General features: G+C 37.3%; 1 protein-coding gene across 1 annotated transcript in view; it reads right to left on the reverse strand.

Moving 5' to 3' along the window:
- Positions 1 to 1,146: 1,146 nt before the first annotated feature.
- The window catches only part of dnai1.2 (dynein, axonemal, intermediate chain 1, paralog 2), a 30,839-nt gene continuing 17,321 nt past the window's right edge, over positions 1,147 to 14,664 (reverse strand). The window contains exon 20 of the mRNA XM_065244291.1: positions 1,147 to 2,316. Coding sequence (XP_065100363.1) covers positions 2,206 to 2,316 — 111 coding nt within the window. The 3' untranslated portion in view covers positions 1,147 to 2,205. The remainder of the gene's footprint in view (positions 2,317 to 14,664) is intronic.

Raw genomic sequence — 14,664 nt, forward strand, 5'->3', positions numbered from 1 at the left:
TTGATTCTCTTGTCAATGTGAGGTCACATTGATAAAGCCCCGCCCACTTACAGTCACACATGACCATAGTTTCCACCCTCAGCAAGTTGTACTCTGTCCACTAGATTTTATTGTTTCAGACTGTAAGCACTCACTGTCTGTTTGTAAGGAAGTGAGGAGCTAAAGGTACAGACATTAAAACAGGGCATTTTTGCTCCCAACCTGGACATGCTATATAAATGATGTGTGGGATATTTTGAGCTGAAACTTCACAGACACATTCTGGGCACACTTGAGACTTATATTTCATCTTGTTAAAAGGACATAATAGGTGCCTTTTAAAGATATCAAGCTTATATTTTCACAGAATGTCCTTTACATTATATAGTAAGGATGATTTTATGTAGAAAACAGAAAAAATTATTTAGTTTTGTGACACCTGTCTAAATGTCCTCCCTCTCTCTTTCAGACAAAAAAAAACTCTTCTACATTAAGACGAGAAAAGGTTACAGCTTTCTTCCAGACGCATTTCGAAAGAAAAGCACTCACTTCTACCTCTTGAAACCAATCTGAGTGTGGAAAATATCTACTATAGCTCAGAACTCCACTGTGTTTTACAGTTACACGTATTTCAAGTAAAAATCTGGAGACTCTTGGCAGACCCGTCTTCCTTTGTGCTTGACAAACAGGGTGTCCTTGATGTCAGAAGATAAGAGATGTGAAAAGTAGGACACGCTTCTTCACACAGGATCAACAGATCAAGAAAATCCCCAGAGGCAGAAAAACAGTGACGGCGGTGGATGGCAGCGTGACGTTGAGATCAACAAACAGGGCTTTGAAGTTCTGAGCGTTACGTCTGGCTTCAATCACAGGTCACAGATCAGAACCACATTTTCATCTTGAGCTGATGGTTGATCCGAAGGAGGCCGACACTGTGTCAGCTATGCAGCAATGTGACTGTGAGGACTCGGTCTCCACTACGGGACTCTCCACTGCCGCAGTAGTGGCCATTGTGTGTAACATCCTGGTTGCTGTACTAATACTGGTTCTTTTATTGATTCTTTGCAAAGCTTGCAAGGTTCCTTCAAGCCAAGAGAGAGTACCGGTACTGACTCTAGAAAGCGCACATCAGAGAAATGAACAGAAGTACTTGTTGAAGACCTGATCTGTACGTGCACCTATAATAAATAAGCTCGGGATTGCAAAAGACTTTTAGTTAAATGGGATAGAGCTGCCAAAGATAGTGATTCATGCGATGCCATTTACACTTTATACACCAGGAGCAATAAAGAACCTAAGTGATAAAAGTTATCACTTCAGCTTAAATCTCAGTTTTTGTCATAAATGGATGCAATTGGACATTTCGTTTTATTATTTCATGTCGGGTAGCTCCACATATTGTGAACAGCCGTTCTTCTTTTAAATCTTAGTCTTAACATTATGGCCTTATTGGACGTGATTGTGTGCCATTGCGAACCATGTGGACTTTCAGTGTGAACGGACCAAAGAGGTTCAGCTGGTTTGTATGGTAGCCGTAACTTCAGCATCCAGTTACAAAAATTGTAATTTCCATTGACAGGCACTGAAAAGTGACTCTTCTTAAAACATTTACATCATATGACGATGGTTTTAGAAATGTTTTTCTAGTAATGATAATTGGGACAAGATTTAAAAACACTTGTGGGCTGGTTGAGTGTCTCATATAGCGTCACGCTGCCTGCAGTGGTTTATGTAAAGGGTAAGAGACACTCAATGGTAATCTAACAAAGCATTAGTGAAACCCTACACCAGTACACCTGCAGGAAACCTGTTAGCAGTCAATGCTATGCTAATTAGGACACGCATGTGAATAAATGATCAAGTGTGAGTGCTGGTTTGAGGCATTGTAATATGAAATGTGCTTATGCAAAGGGTTAATAACATATCTTTAGCTGAGAGGAAAGAAAATTAAATTGATGAATGCGTTTAATAAAGGCATAAAAATATCTATACAAAGCCTTTGTCTTTTTTATATCCAACTTTATCATAAAGATTTTTACTTTCAACACCCCACCTAATCGCACTTTTGTGGCTTTTTTAATCCATTAGTATGCACTTTAAATTCAGACTAAACCTATAAGCTAAAACTCTTAATGCTACGATTGACCAATCAGGGTCAAGTTTCCCAGAGAGCTGTGTAATAATGATATTTAATAATATATAAAAATGTGAATATTTGTTGATTTGTTATTCTCTCGCCTCAGTTCTGCTCCCAGGCTCCCTCAGCAAACTCAACAGTTTCTCCATCTTCGCAATCTCCACCTCCGGCCCCTTCTGCACCTCCTGACCTTTCTTTTCCTGGGAGAGAAATGAAGAGGAAGTGATGAGTGTGCAGTGTCTGAAGTGTAAGGACTGACCCAGGGGTGCCATTAGCAATCCCGAACACTTTCGAGTGTGAAGATTTGAATAAGAGCTAAGCGTTATTTCCCTTTGCGTGCTGTGGCGGAACAAACCGCTAACATCCGACTCCTCGTGCTAATCTCACATGACATTTGTCAGAGATGATTACTGTGACACATTGTTTCCTCTGGAGAGACACGTCAACAGTGGACCGCTTATCAAAGATCACTATGGTTACAGTCTGTACACGCACTGGAATGAAGTAAATCTCAATCGATGATAGCAGATAGTATTAAACTAAATTCTAGACAAACATTAACGTCACAATGTTACATTTGTGCCGCAGAATGCTAATGTTCAGGTAGAACGTTCATCTTTAATGGACTTAATAAGTAGCTCAAGGTTAAGGCTATTTATAGACTTCGTAACCAGACGGTGTCATTAGGGAGAAGAAAATTTGGGCGAGAATGTCAATCAAGGGGACTCAGACGCCTCTCTAGACTATTGTGAAACACAAAGGACACTTCTGATTGTCCTCTAAAGATCAGAATCAAAATGAGCTTTACTCGCCAAAGGTACTCTCACACACAAAATGAATTTGTTGTTTTACATGAGCTCTGGGTCCATACATACATATATAACAGGATAGTAGGGAACATTTATTAAAGAGCACCAATTATCCGATTCACGATTTTACCTTTCCTTTGGTGTGTATTAAATGTTAACGATATGCAAAAGGTACATACTGCAAAGTATGATGACACAAGTTATCGTTTCAACTTAAATCTTTTTTCTTGGACTACAACAAACACACGGATTGTAGGCAATAGTTTACTTCCTGGGATTGGTGATGTAGACAAGACCGACATTATCATAATTCTTCCCGCTTCAGACTCACAGCCTGTAAGTTAACTCCTGTTAGCATTGCATTGTGACCGAATCTTTCAAACATGGTAAGGAGCGTCACATTTCCTGCTGATGTTAAAGGTATTCAGGCCAATCGCAATGTACAGGTTAGCTCAACTCAACTCAACTCAACTTTTATTTATAAAGCACTTTCAAAACCATTAAAATGGACCAAAGTGCTGTCCATAAGTGTAAAACAGCTTTAAAATTACACATAAATTCCAATAATACTAAAAACAAACAACAAAACAAAACATCATCACATGACACCACAAATCAAACACATAATCACTCACAGTTCCCAAACCCTATCAGATGCCGAACGCTTTATAAAATAGGTAAGTCTTCAAACCCTTTTTAAAAGTCTCCATGCTTGGCAGGGATTTCAGTGGTAGCGGCAACTCATTCCAAAGTGCAGGGGCCGCAACAGAGAAGGCTTGATCTCCACTACGCCTCAATCGAGATCGAGGGACGGTTAGCAGCATATACTGAGAAGATCGTAATTGGCGTTGAGACCGATATGGGATCAACATATCATTTATGTATGTAGGAGCTTGATTGTGTAATGCTTTAAAAACAAACGTTAACACCTTGTATTGGATTCTGAATTTAACCGGTAGCCAGTGAAGGTTTATCAATACAGGTGTTATGTGATCACGTTTTCTTGTATTTGTTAAAAATCTCGCTGCAGCATTTTGAACATACTGAAGACGAGTAACCAGTGATTCACTTATGCCTAAATAAAGAGCATTACAATAATCTAACCGGGTTGATAAAAAGGCATGCAGAACAATCTCCAAATCATTGTATAAAAGGATGGGTTTTAATTTGGTCAATTTCCTCAACTGAAAAAAAGATGATTTCACGACGCTATTAACTTGGCGATCAAAGCGCATTTCAGAGTCAAAAATTACACCGAGATTTCTTACATGGCTACACATATTATTGGTCAATAGTCCACAATTTCCAGCCGAACTATTCCCAGGCTGTTTATTCCCAAACATAATAAACTCAGTCTTATCGTCATTTAATTGTAAAAAATTATTTGCTAGCCATCCCTTTACCTCAGTCAAGCACCTATGAAATTTACTTAGTGATATACCACCATCACACTCCAATGGAAAATACAGTTGTAAATCATCAGCATACAGGTGATAATTGATGTTATATTGCTTAAAAATGGAACCAAGGGGTATCATGTATAATGAAAACAAAGTCGGACCAAGAATTGATCCCTGAGGAACGCCCCAAGAAATTGTCGCTGATGCAGAGACATGGTTTCCAATTTTTACCGAACATGTCCTATCGTGCAAATACGATGAGAACCACTTAAGGGCCACGCCATTGATCCCTACATAATCTCTGAGGCGCTCTATTAGAATTGTATGATCCAGGGTATCAAAGGCTGCACTTAAATCCAACATCATTAAGGCCACATTTTTTCCAGAGTCTATACCTAACAAGATATCATTAGTCACCTTTAATAAAGCTGATTCTGTGCTATGTTTGGTTCTAAATCCAGACTGAAAAACATCCATTATATTATTTTCCATCAAAAAATCTGTAAGTTGATTATGGACAACTTTCTCTAAAATCTTATTCATAAAAGGCAATTTTGATATAGGTCTAAAATTTTTAAAATCCTTTGGGTCCAAACTCATTTTCTTTAAGACTGGTTCAATGACAGCATGCTTAAACCCTGTTGGTACAATTCCATGAGATAAAATACTATTTATAATCAATAGTACACTGGAACCAATAGTGTCTACAACTTCTTTAAACAACCGCGACGGAAGAACGTCATTTAGTGAGGTAGTCGGTTTTAGGTGGAGTATTATTTTTTCCAACTGCGGTAATGTAATCGAATCAAATTTACTTAAACAATGAGATGACTTAATTTTATGAATTATATCACTACCAACAGGCCAAATATTCAATCGGATAAGAGCAACTTTATCAATAAAATATTTTAAAAATCTGTCACACAGGTCCCTAGACGGGGTCGGGAAAATATTAAAAGACGGCCTCAGTACCTTATCTATGGTTGAAAATAATACCTTTGGATTGTGTGCATTATTTGCTATAATTCGTGCAAAATATGAAGATCTAGCAGCTTTAACAGCGTTTTGATAATTAGATAGAGACTCTCTAAGAATATCATAAGATACTTGCAATTTATCTTTCAGCCACTTACGCTCTGCATGCCGACAAATCCGCCTCAAATTCCGCGTCACATCATTTAACCACGGTTCTTTTTGAACTTTTTTACTTCTCTTATTAAAAGGTGCAACGTTATCTAAAATCTCTGAACAAACACAATTAAAAGAATTGACCAATTCATCAGGACCCACAATGGGCAAAGATGTAGGCTCAATTTGAAAGGCCAAATCAGAAAAAGCAGTAGAGAATGCACTGGGTGTAAAAGTAGTGATAACCCTGGACATGATTGATGAAGATGGGTTACATGGTCCATTTGTTGCAGAAGTAAGATGAAACCTAATAGGCATATGATCAGAAATAGTACATTCTTCAACACAAATATTATCTATCATTATTCCCAAAGAAAACACCAAGTCAAGTGTATGTCCATGATCGTGAGTTGGACCAGAGACACATTGAGATAAGTTAAAAGAATCTACTAAATTCATAAATTCTTTAGTCATAGGTTTATCAGGACAACAAACATGAATATTAAAATCTCCCATAATCCAAATCCTGTCCGCGGATGGAACAATCATAGATAAAAACTCATAAAAATTCATTCATAAAATCCTTATTATAACCAGGAGGCCTATATATCAAAGCACAAATCACTGGTGAGGACAAGTCAATCTTCATCAATTGCACTTCAAAACTCATGTAACTATCAACAGGCAATAACTTGCACTTCGTCGTGCTCTTAAAAATAACAGCTAAGCCTCCGCCCCGACGATTATTCCTCGGAGTGCTTAAATAGTTACATCCATTAGGTAAAAGTTCAGCAAGAGGGCTCGTATCCGCGTCATTTAACCATGTTTCAGTAACAAAAAGAAAATCCAGCCCCTGTGTTACATAATAGTCATTCAAGATGAATGTTTTGTTAACAACTGAGCGTGCGTTTAACATAGCCATAAGCACCATTGTTGATTCAACGGGCCGATTAAGAGAAGAACCCGCACTTAGGTTCGTTGTCCCAGCTCGTCTCACAGGGCGCAAATTAGAGAGTACAGCACCTCCGCATCTCATCTCCTTCCGTGTAATCCAGCGCAGTGGGTATGACATAACAGGCTGAACATATATTAGATAAGAAGGCTGCAACTCTGCCGTTGGTTTGACTCCATTGTTTAGGATCCTCTGTTTCCTAAGTTTTACTAAAACTCCAGCCCGTATGCCTCGTCTCCTACGGCGCCTTCTTTTCCAGCACACGCAGCCAGTTACCTGACAGACTTTCATTGGCGGCTGGAACGTGCATGGCTGTTCAGCGTAGAATTTCAAGTTCAAGTTCAAATCACGACTGCACATATCCAAAGCCGTAGATCGAAGGCTTAGCAACGTCAGGCGGTCATAGATTAGCTGTGAGCAATCCAAGCGATTGATAAAACATACAAAAACAAACAAACAAAAAACAAACATCCTAAATGTGGAGCGACGGCAAGCCAACACACAACCTGGCGCCATCTTGGTCACGCTACCTACCTGGCCAATTAGTTAGCTGCCCAATCATGGACACAAAGCTTTTCAAATCAATGAGTTTTGTACAAATACCTATGTATTTATATGAAAAACAGTTATTAAAGGGATAGTTCACTCCAAAATGAAAATTTTCTCATCATTTACTCACCGTCAAACCTGTCTACATTTCTTTGTTCTGACGAGCATGAAGGAAGCTATTGTGAGGATTGTTTGTAACCAAACCGTTTGTGAGCCCCATTCACTTCAATAGTATTCTTTTATCCTACTATGAAAGTGAATGGGGCTCAAGAACAGTTTGGTTCCAAACATTCCTCAAAATATCTTCCTTTGTGTTCATCAGAACAAAGACATTTATACAGGTTTGTAACATGACAGTGAGTAAATGATGACAAAATTAAATTTTTTGGGTGAACTATCCCTTTAAAGTTAAAATAAGTTAAAATTCTGTCATCATTTACTCAATCTTATGTTGTTACAAACCTGTATGAGTTTCTTTGTTCTGATGAACACAAAAGCACTATTCGGACGGGATTAGTTTTCCAAACAACGTTTGAGTTTCAACGTGTCCCCCAGGACGTCTGTGACTTTATGTACCGATTCGGACAGGATTAAAATTCTCAGGTTATTCCAGAGATGGGAGTGTGTGTTTCATGCATTTGGGTGTTGCAGAAGAGCACGTGCTCTGGATACGCGTGTTTGTAATGTTTAATATTTTGCTTTAAATGTAAAATTATGACAATGTAATTTATTAATTTAATTGTAACAATCAAAATAAAATATACATATCCTACTAAAGAAACGTTAGCCTATACGTGTTTTATATAACTGTCTGCTTATAATAAACCCAAAGAAATGAAGAAATAATGATTAATAACAATTTATTATCTTTATTAATTAACATTACCATTCTGGAGTTGAACAACTTTGAACGGAGTTTCTTATAACGTTAATGATATTACAGTGGCCAGTCTTAACAGTGTTTGATATTCAGCTCATCTTGATTTAATTATTTTATTTTGCCGAATGCGAAAAAACATCCATATCTGAATGAATGGGACTCAGGAAATACAATATACGCGCATTAGTAAGACCTTACGGCAGATCACGTTGGCCAAAACACGAAATGAACCGCGTTTTCAAAAGATACTGAGGGCAAACACAGACATTTGCATCCGGACAGGATTAAATTTCTCAGAGGACCTCTGAGTTCGGCGAAAAACAGTAGGTAAATTGCTCTGGAATTCTTACGGAGGTCGTCAGAGAAAAACACAGAAATGGCCGATTCGGACGGGAGTAAAAACACAGAGGACCTCTGAGAAGCACGATTTTCTCAGTGGTCCCCCTGTAAAACAAATCCCGTCCGAATAGGGCTAAAGACATTTTTTGAGGAATGTTTGTAACCAAACTTCTCATGAGCCCTATTGAAAAAAGAATCCTCAAAATATCATCCTTTGTGTTCATCAGAACAAAGAAACTCATACGGTTTGTAACAACATGAAAGTGAGACAATGATACAATTTTCATTTTGCTGTGAACTATCCCTTTAATTAATCAGTCAAGTGATATGCAAAATCCTGTTTTTAATGAATGGGACTGGAGCTGATGATTGTGAATAAGCAGAGAGATCTTATGTAAGGAAGAGCAGAACAGAAAGATTTTACTGCTGTTAAGTGCCTCCCTTGCCAATAGAGCTCCAAATGTTTCAGTCAAGCTTGTAATTGCAGTCAGTGTTGTGCTGGAAATTAAAGTTTATTTAGTAAGCCTATTTAAAGCAGGGGAGTTTGATAAAAAAAAAGTTGCTGAGAAGGCCTGTTGTGAAACACAGTAAATTAGGAAATAGTTTGCAGCTGAGATTGCAAACTCAGGGAACAAATACCGACCTGAATCATGCAATTAATCTAATTCTGTAAAAATAGTATTTGTGTAGGGGATTCATATAAATGCACTTATTGGAAAGAAAAATCACTATGAAGAACAATAGGCTTTATGCCCAGCTGCACTACTTCCTGAATTTCAGCCAGCTCCTTGTTTCCTGTCTGCCATAATTGGACAAACTTATTAATCCAGGTGTGCCTGACCTCAGTAGTCACAACAACAATAATCAGGCACACCTGGATTAATCAGTTTGTCCAATAATGGCAGATAGGAAACAAGAAGCTGGCTGAAGTTCAGGAAGTAGTGCAGCTGGGCATAAAGCCTATTGAACATCTCAAAATTGTTTCTTCAAGACAGCAATGGCAAACTGGGATTTTGCTAAAATCTTCCATTTCTCAGCTGTTTTTCCTGAGACCTTAGTGGACCTATCCATCATCTTGAGTTTCAGTGCTATCAATTTCTGTGAGTTTAATTTAAAATAATCTTTAATAAATTTTTCATCAAATAGTTTTAGATTTAAAGGCAGAGTCCATGATCTATGGAAGCCAATGTTGACATTTTAAATCTCCTAAACAAACACGCCCCTACCCCAATAGAATCTGGACCTTCTGTTGATAGACCCGCCCCACATATACACAACCAAGCGTGCCGCACAAGCCCTGAAAAGTGAAGCCAAAACGGCTCGATCGCACCCCCCCAGTGACTGGTCCCAGTATGGGTCATAAACCCCGCCTCCCCATGTTATTCAATGGGACTTGAGACCAACTAAACAATTTAATTACACCTCAATTATCTTTTTTCTGAAGCTAGTTTCTGTCATTTACTGTAGTTTTTATCACGCTGATATATATTCAAGTGTTTGTTTTTAAAATAAGTTTGTTTTTAGTTAGTTATTTAATGCTGTAAAAACTGTTATGTCACGTCATGATTGACAGCTGTGATATCGTGTGATATGCACATTCTGCGAGAGCGAGGGGGGGCCTTGATTTCGCGGCTTCACTTCCTGCTCACTACTGCACAGGACTGGTCCCGAAATCGCTACTACACAGACTCAAGACCCAAGATGTCAGCGCCGTATCGGGACACTGGCGGCTTCACTTTTCACCAATGGAAGAGCGAGAACGGGCGTCGTCCATCTTTTTTTACACTCTATGTATGCAACCCAGGCAATGGTGTTGTTTAGTAGACACGCCTTTTACTGCTGATTGGCTACAAGTGTGTTTTGGTAGTCAGCCCGACTCTTTTTTCCAAAGCGTTTTTCAGATATCATGCACTCCGCCTTTAATTATCACACATATTTACATTAACTGTATAAAAAAGGATTTTATTTTAGGATACAAATCTTAGAGTATGTCGATGATACTGTAATAAAATATAACTGAATATCACATCCTATAAAAAGTCAAACCTCTAAGCAATAACAAATCCCCTCTGGGCTACGATTGATGAATCACAGCCAAGTCATTGAAATCCGTGCTGATACAAGAGAGCATTTTGGAGGCTTGTGGGAGTTGAGATGTGTGTGAATCTGAAACGTGTAGTGATCTCGGTGGTTGAGTAACTTGAACTTAGACCCTGCTGTCTTTATTCACCATCTCAGACGCTACCCCACGGTTCTTGCTGGTATTGGATTGTTTCAACAAACAGCACACATGTAGACGGGTAAGTGTGCCTACATGTCTGGCCTTAGCCAGCACTGACCAATACTTGTATTGTCGCAGCTGGAAACCTGCAAAGGTCAAGCTCTTAATTCAATAAATCAATGTTATCGCAGTCTGTAAGTATATATGTCAAGTGGTATTTTGGTTTCCTTTATTTACTGGAATGTCAATGGTGTTCAATTTTTTTATTGTATTTATTAAAAGCAATTTTTTGTACAATGCTTTGTCCTAGAATAGTTTAAACCTACTTATGTTTGTCTAATCATATTAAAGGGTTATTACACTTTTTTTGAAAATATGATCATTTTTCAGCTTCTCTAGAGTTAAACATTTGATTTTTACCATTTTGGAATCCATTTAGCTGATCTCTGGGTCTGGCGCTAGCACTTTAAGCATAGCTTAGCACAATCCATTGAATCTGATTAGACTATTAGCATCGCGGTAAAAATAACCAAAGTGTTTGAATTTTATTTCCTATTTAAAACTTGACTCTTCTGTAGTTACATTGTGTACTAAGACCAACAGAAAATTAAAAGTTGCGAAAATCTATGGTCAGGAACTATACTCTCAATCTGGCGTAATAATCAAGGACTTCGTTGATGTAACATGGCTGCAGCAGTGATATTACACACTGCCCGAAAATAGTCCCCTGCCATTGAAAGTAACCAAGGGAACTATTTTTGGGCAGTGTGTAATATCACTACGCCTCCTGCAGCCATGTTACATCAGCTAAGTCACTGATTATTACGCCAGTTTGAGAGTATAGTTCCTAGCCATATCTGCCTAGAAAATCACAGCTTTTCATTTTTGTCGGTCTTAGTACACGATGTAACTACAGAAGAGTCAAGTTTTAAATAGGAAAAAATATCAAAACTCTTTGGTTATTTTTTAGCTTGATGCTAATGGTCTAATCAGATTCAATGGATTGTGCTAAGCTATGCTAAAAGTGGTAGCGCCAGACCCGGAGATCAGCTGAATGGATTCCAAAATGGTAAAAATCAAATGTTTAACTCTAGAGAAGCTGAAAAATGATCATATTTTCAAAAAATTGGATTGTCCCTTTAAGGTCGAAAAGAAGTGAATATAATCATAATACTGTACACACTCCACTAAATCAGCCTCATGATAACACGAAACAATACTACATCACAGTTTCAAATTCATTATCCCAGCTGAATATAACCAGTGAGTGCATCGGGGAAAAACATCTTTATTCTGAACAAACAATGGTTAGCTTTTTATAAAGCTAAAGTTTAATGACTCAGGGTGAAAGACATGAATATAGCATCAATGAGCCCCATTAGTCTTATTTCTTTATCTATAGTAAATACAGTCAATGCACTATAATACAGTACATCTTGCTAATGAAAAGCATTAGGAGACACAGAAATCTCAACCTGTGACACTGTGCATCATTAGAATGAACTGTTTCAGTCAATCAAATATAATGATTAGCACAGGCAGAACACATCTGCACAATGCTGCATCGACTGAGATCTCAACAAATTAAAGATTTTACAAGCTGTGTTGTGATAGACAGCAGCTTGTCTGTAACAGAGGTGTATATAAGTATTTTACTTACATTTTCCAAGCATCTGTGCTTTACCGAAGTGTTTGTCTTGGGAAAAAAATATTTTCTTTACTAAAAAATGTTCACTTCATTCTAAAGCATAGAATCATACTGTGTATTCATTAAATATTGCATATAAAATTGATTTAATGCCTAATTACATAAAAATTGTGTACTTTTACTTACGAGTAAAAGTACGAAAATAATTATTACTTAAGTAAAAGTACAAAAAAATGACTAGATGTTTAATGTACTTAAATATTAAATATAAACCAAAAACTTGAAATTATGAAATGTAGTGGAGTAAAAATTATGATAATATGCTTTGGAATGTATGTTTTCCAAAGGAAACACTAATAAAATATGAATAATTGAAAATTTACTTTTATGTAGAAAGTACTATACAACTCTGGTCTGTAAGGCTCAGAAAGGACAGATTTTCATTACGATATGCGCTGTTTTTGTTATTTTGTATTCTTATGGTAAGATGACGGCATAGCACAGGTTCAACTCACCAGACCGATAGATTAAAAACTATCATTGTTATGATGAATAACACAAGAGATGAGAGAGATGAGCTTTAACACAGGGGTGCCATTAAAAGAATTAAAAAAGAAACCTGATCCATCGTATGCCACTAACAAATGACAGATATAGAGATGAATTGCATTACACACACAGCTCGCTGGAAGGATGTTCACAGATGCATAGGTGGAAAACGATCGGCTTATGTACAGAGTTGTACAACTATAGGTAAGCCATACTGTATGGAGATTTTTTTATATGTTGCTATTATGTTTATAGTGTTCATTTTGCTGTTTAAATCAATAATGTAAACACGGGGCGTGGCTACACTGAAAAATGGCCCCAAGCTGTCACTAGGGCATTACCTTTTAAAGTTATCCTTTACCTTTTAAAGTTATTAAAAGTTACCAAGGGGTTTATTTTCGGGCGGTGCATAAAATCACTACGCCTCCTGCAGCCATATTACAGCAGCAAAGTCCTTGATTATTACGCCAGAATGAGAGTATAGTTCCTAGCCATATCTGCCTAGAAAATCACAACTTTAAATTTTCTGTCGGTCTTAGTACACAATGTAACTACAGAAGAGTCAAGTTTAAATAGGAAAAATATTGAAACTCCTTGGTTGTTTTTTAGCATGATGCTAATGGTCTATACAGATTCAATGAATTATGCTAAGCTATGCTAAAAGTGGTACCGCCAGACCCGGAGATCAGCTGAATGGATTCCAAAACTGTTAAAATCAAATGTTTAACTCTAGGGGAGCTGGAAAATGAGCATATTTTCAAAAAGGTGGTGTGTCCCTTTAATATGTACTCATACGTACCATTTACAATTATAGACGTAGCTTTATTCTAAGGCCTTTGCTGAGTGATTGGTATGTTTCAGTGTGTATTGTATTGTTTTTGAATTTGTGTTTTAATTTGTGAGCCTTTTCAATTGTTATCTCGTGTGCATTTTATGACTTATGTTAATGATTTTTAATGGTGTACAGCACTTTGGTCCATTGTTAGGGTGTAGAAAGTGCTTTACAAAAAATTTTGATTTGACAGATATGTGTATATTATGTACCACTGATATACTAATATGAACTCTCTCTCTTTAGGTACAAATGTGTACTTTTTGAATAGGTACCGCCCCAGTCACAGCTAGGGACTATATGTAAACTGAAAAAAAATATTCATTTAATTTACTAAATTTAGTTAAAGGTGCCGTATGTAACTTTTAGAAGAATCCCTTGACAGAAATGCACTATAATCTACATAACTATATTTTCAGTGGTGTATAAAGACCTTTCATAATAAACCATTATGTTTTTATTACCTTAAAATAAGATGTTTTTATCTATATACACCGAGGGTCCCCTTACATGGAAGTCGCCATTTTGTGCCGCCATGTTTCTACAGAAGAATAAATTGTCTCTGATGGTGACGTGTTTGTCTTGTGGTGGCTACCGTAGCTTCTCTATGCTTTTCAAAAGCGAGGAATGAGCAGTGGACTGAGCCATTTTTCATGCAATTTGAAACCTCACCAATAGATGCCGCTAAAATTTACACACTGCACCTTTAACTCTTTCACCGCCATTGACGAGATATCTCGTCAATTAAGAGAAAACGCTTCCCCGCCAATGACGAGATTTTCCGTCTTTCCGCAATACAGCTTCCACAACTTTTTAAACCCGGAAGTATTGCCCTATGGCAAGCGGCTGCATGTCCGTTTCTGTTTTAAAGATCGCTCTGAATGGGATCTCTATGAAAAGTCCGTCACAAAAATGGAATTATCTCTGCTTTTTGCTCAAAATGTGGTGTTACCCATATTCAAAAGCAGATTACAAAAGAACCACTAAAGGTAGGATGAAACGGTTTTTTTTTTTTTTGAAAGCAGAGGGTCTGTTCTTTCATTTGGTATATTGTATGTTTATATATTTGAAGAAGAACATTTTCTGGAAGGCATTAAACTTTGGTGAAAATCATGAAAAACGCTGGCGCTGGCTGGCAACTTTTTTAAAAACGCTGGCGGTGAAAGAGTTAAGGTAAGTGGTTGAAATCAATTTATTTAAGCTACATTTAAACAAAAGTTTTTTGTGTGTGTGTGTTTAAA

The sequence above is a fragment of the Paramisgurnus dabryanus genome, chromosome 18, assembly GCF_030506205.2.
Source record: "Paramisgurnus dabryanus chromosome 18, PD_genome_1.1, whole genome shotgun sequence".
NCBI classification, from domain to species: Eukaryota; Metazoa; Chordata; class Actinopteri; order Cypriniformes; family Cobitidae; genus Paramisgurnus; species Paramisgurnus dabryanus.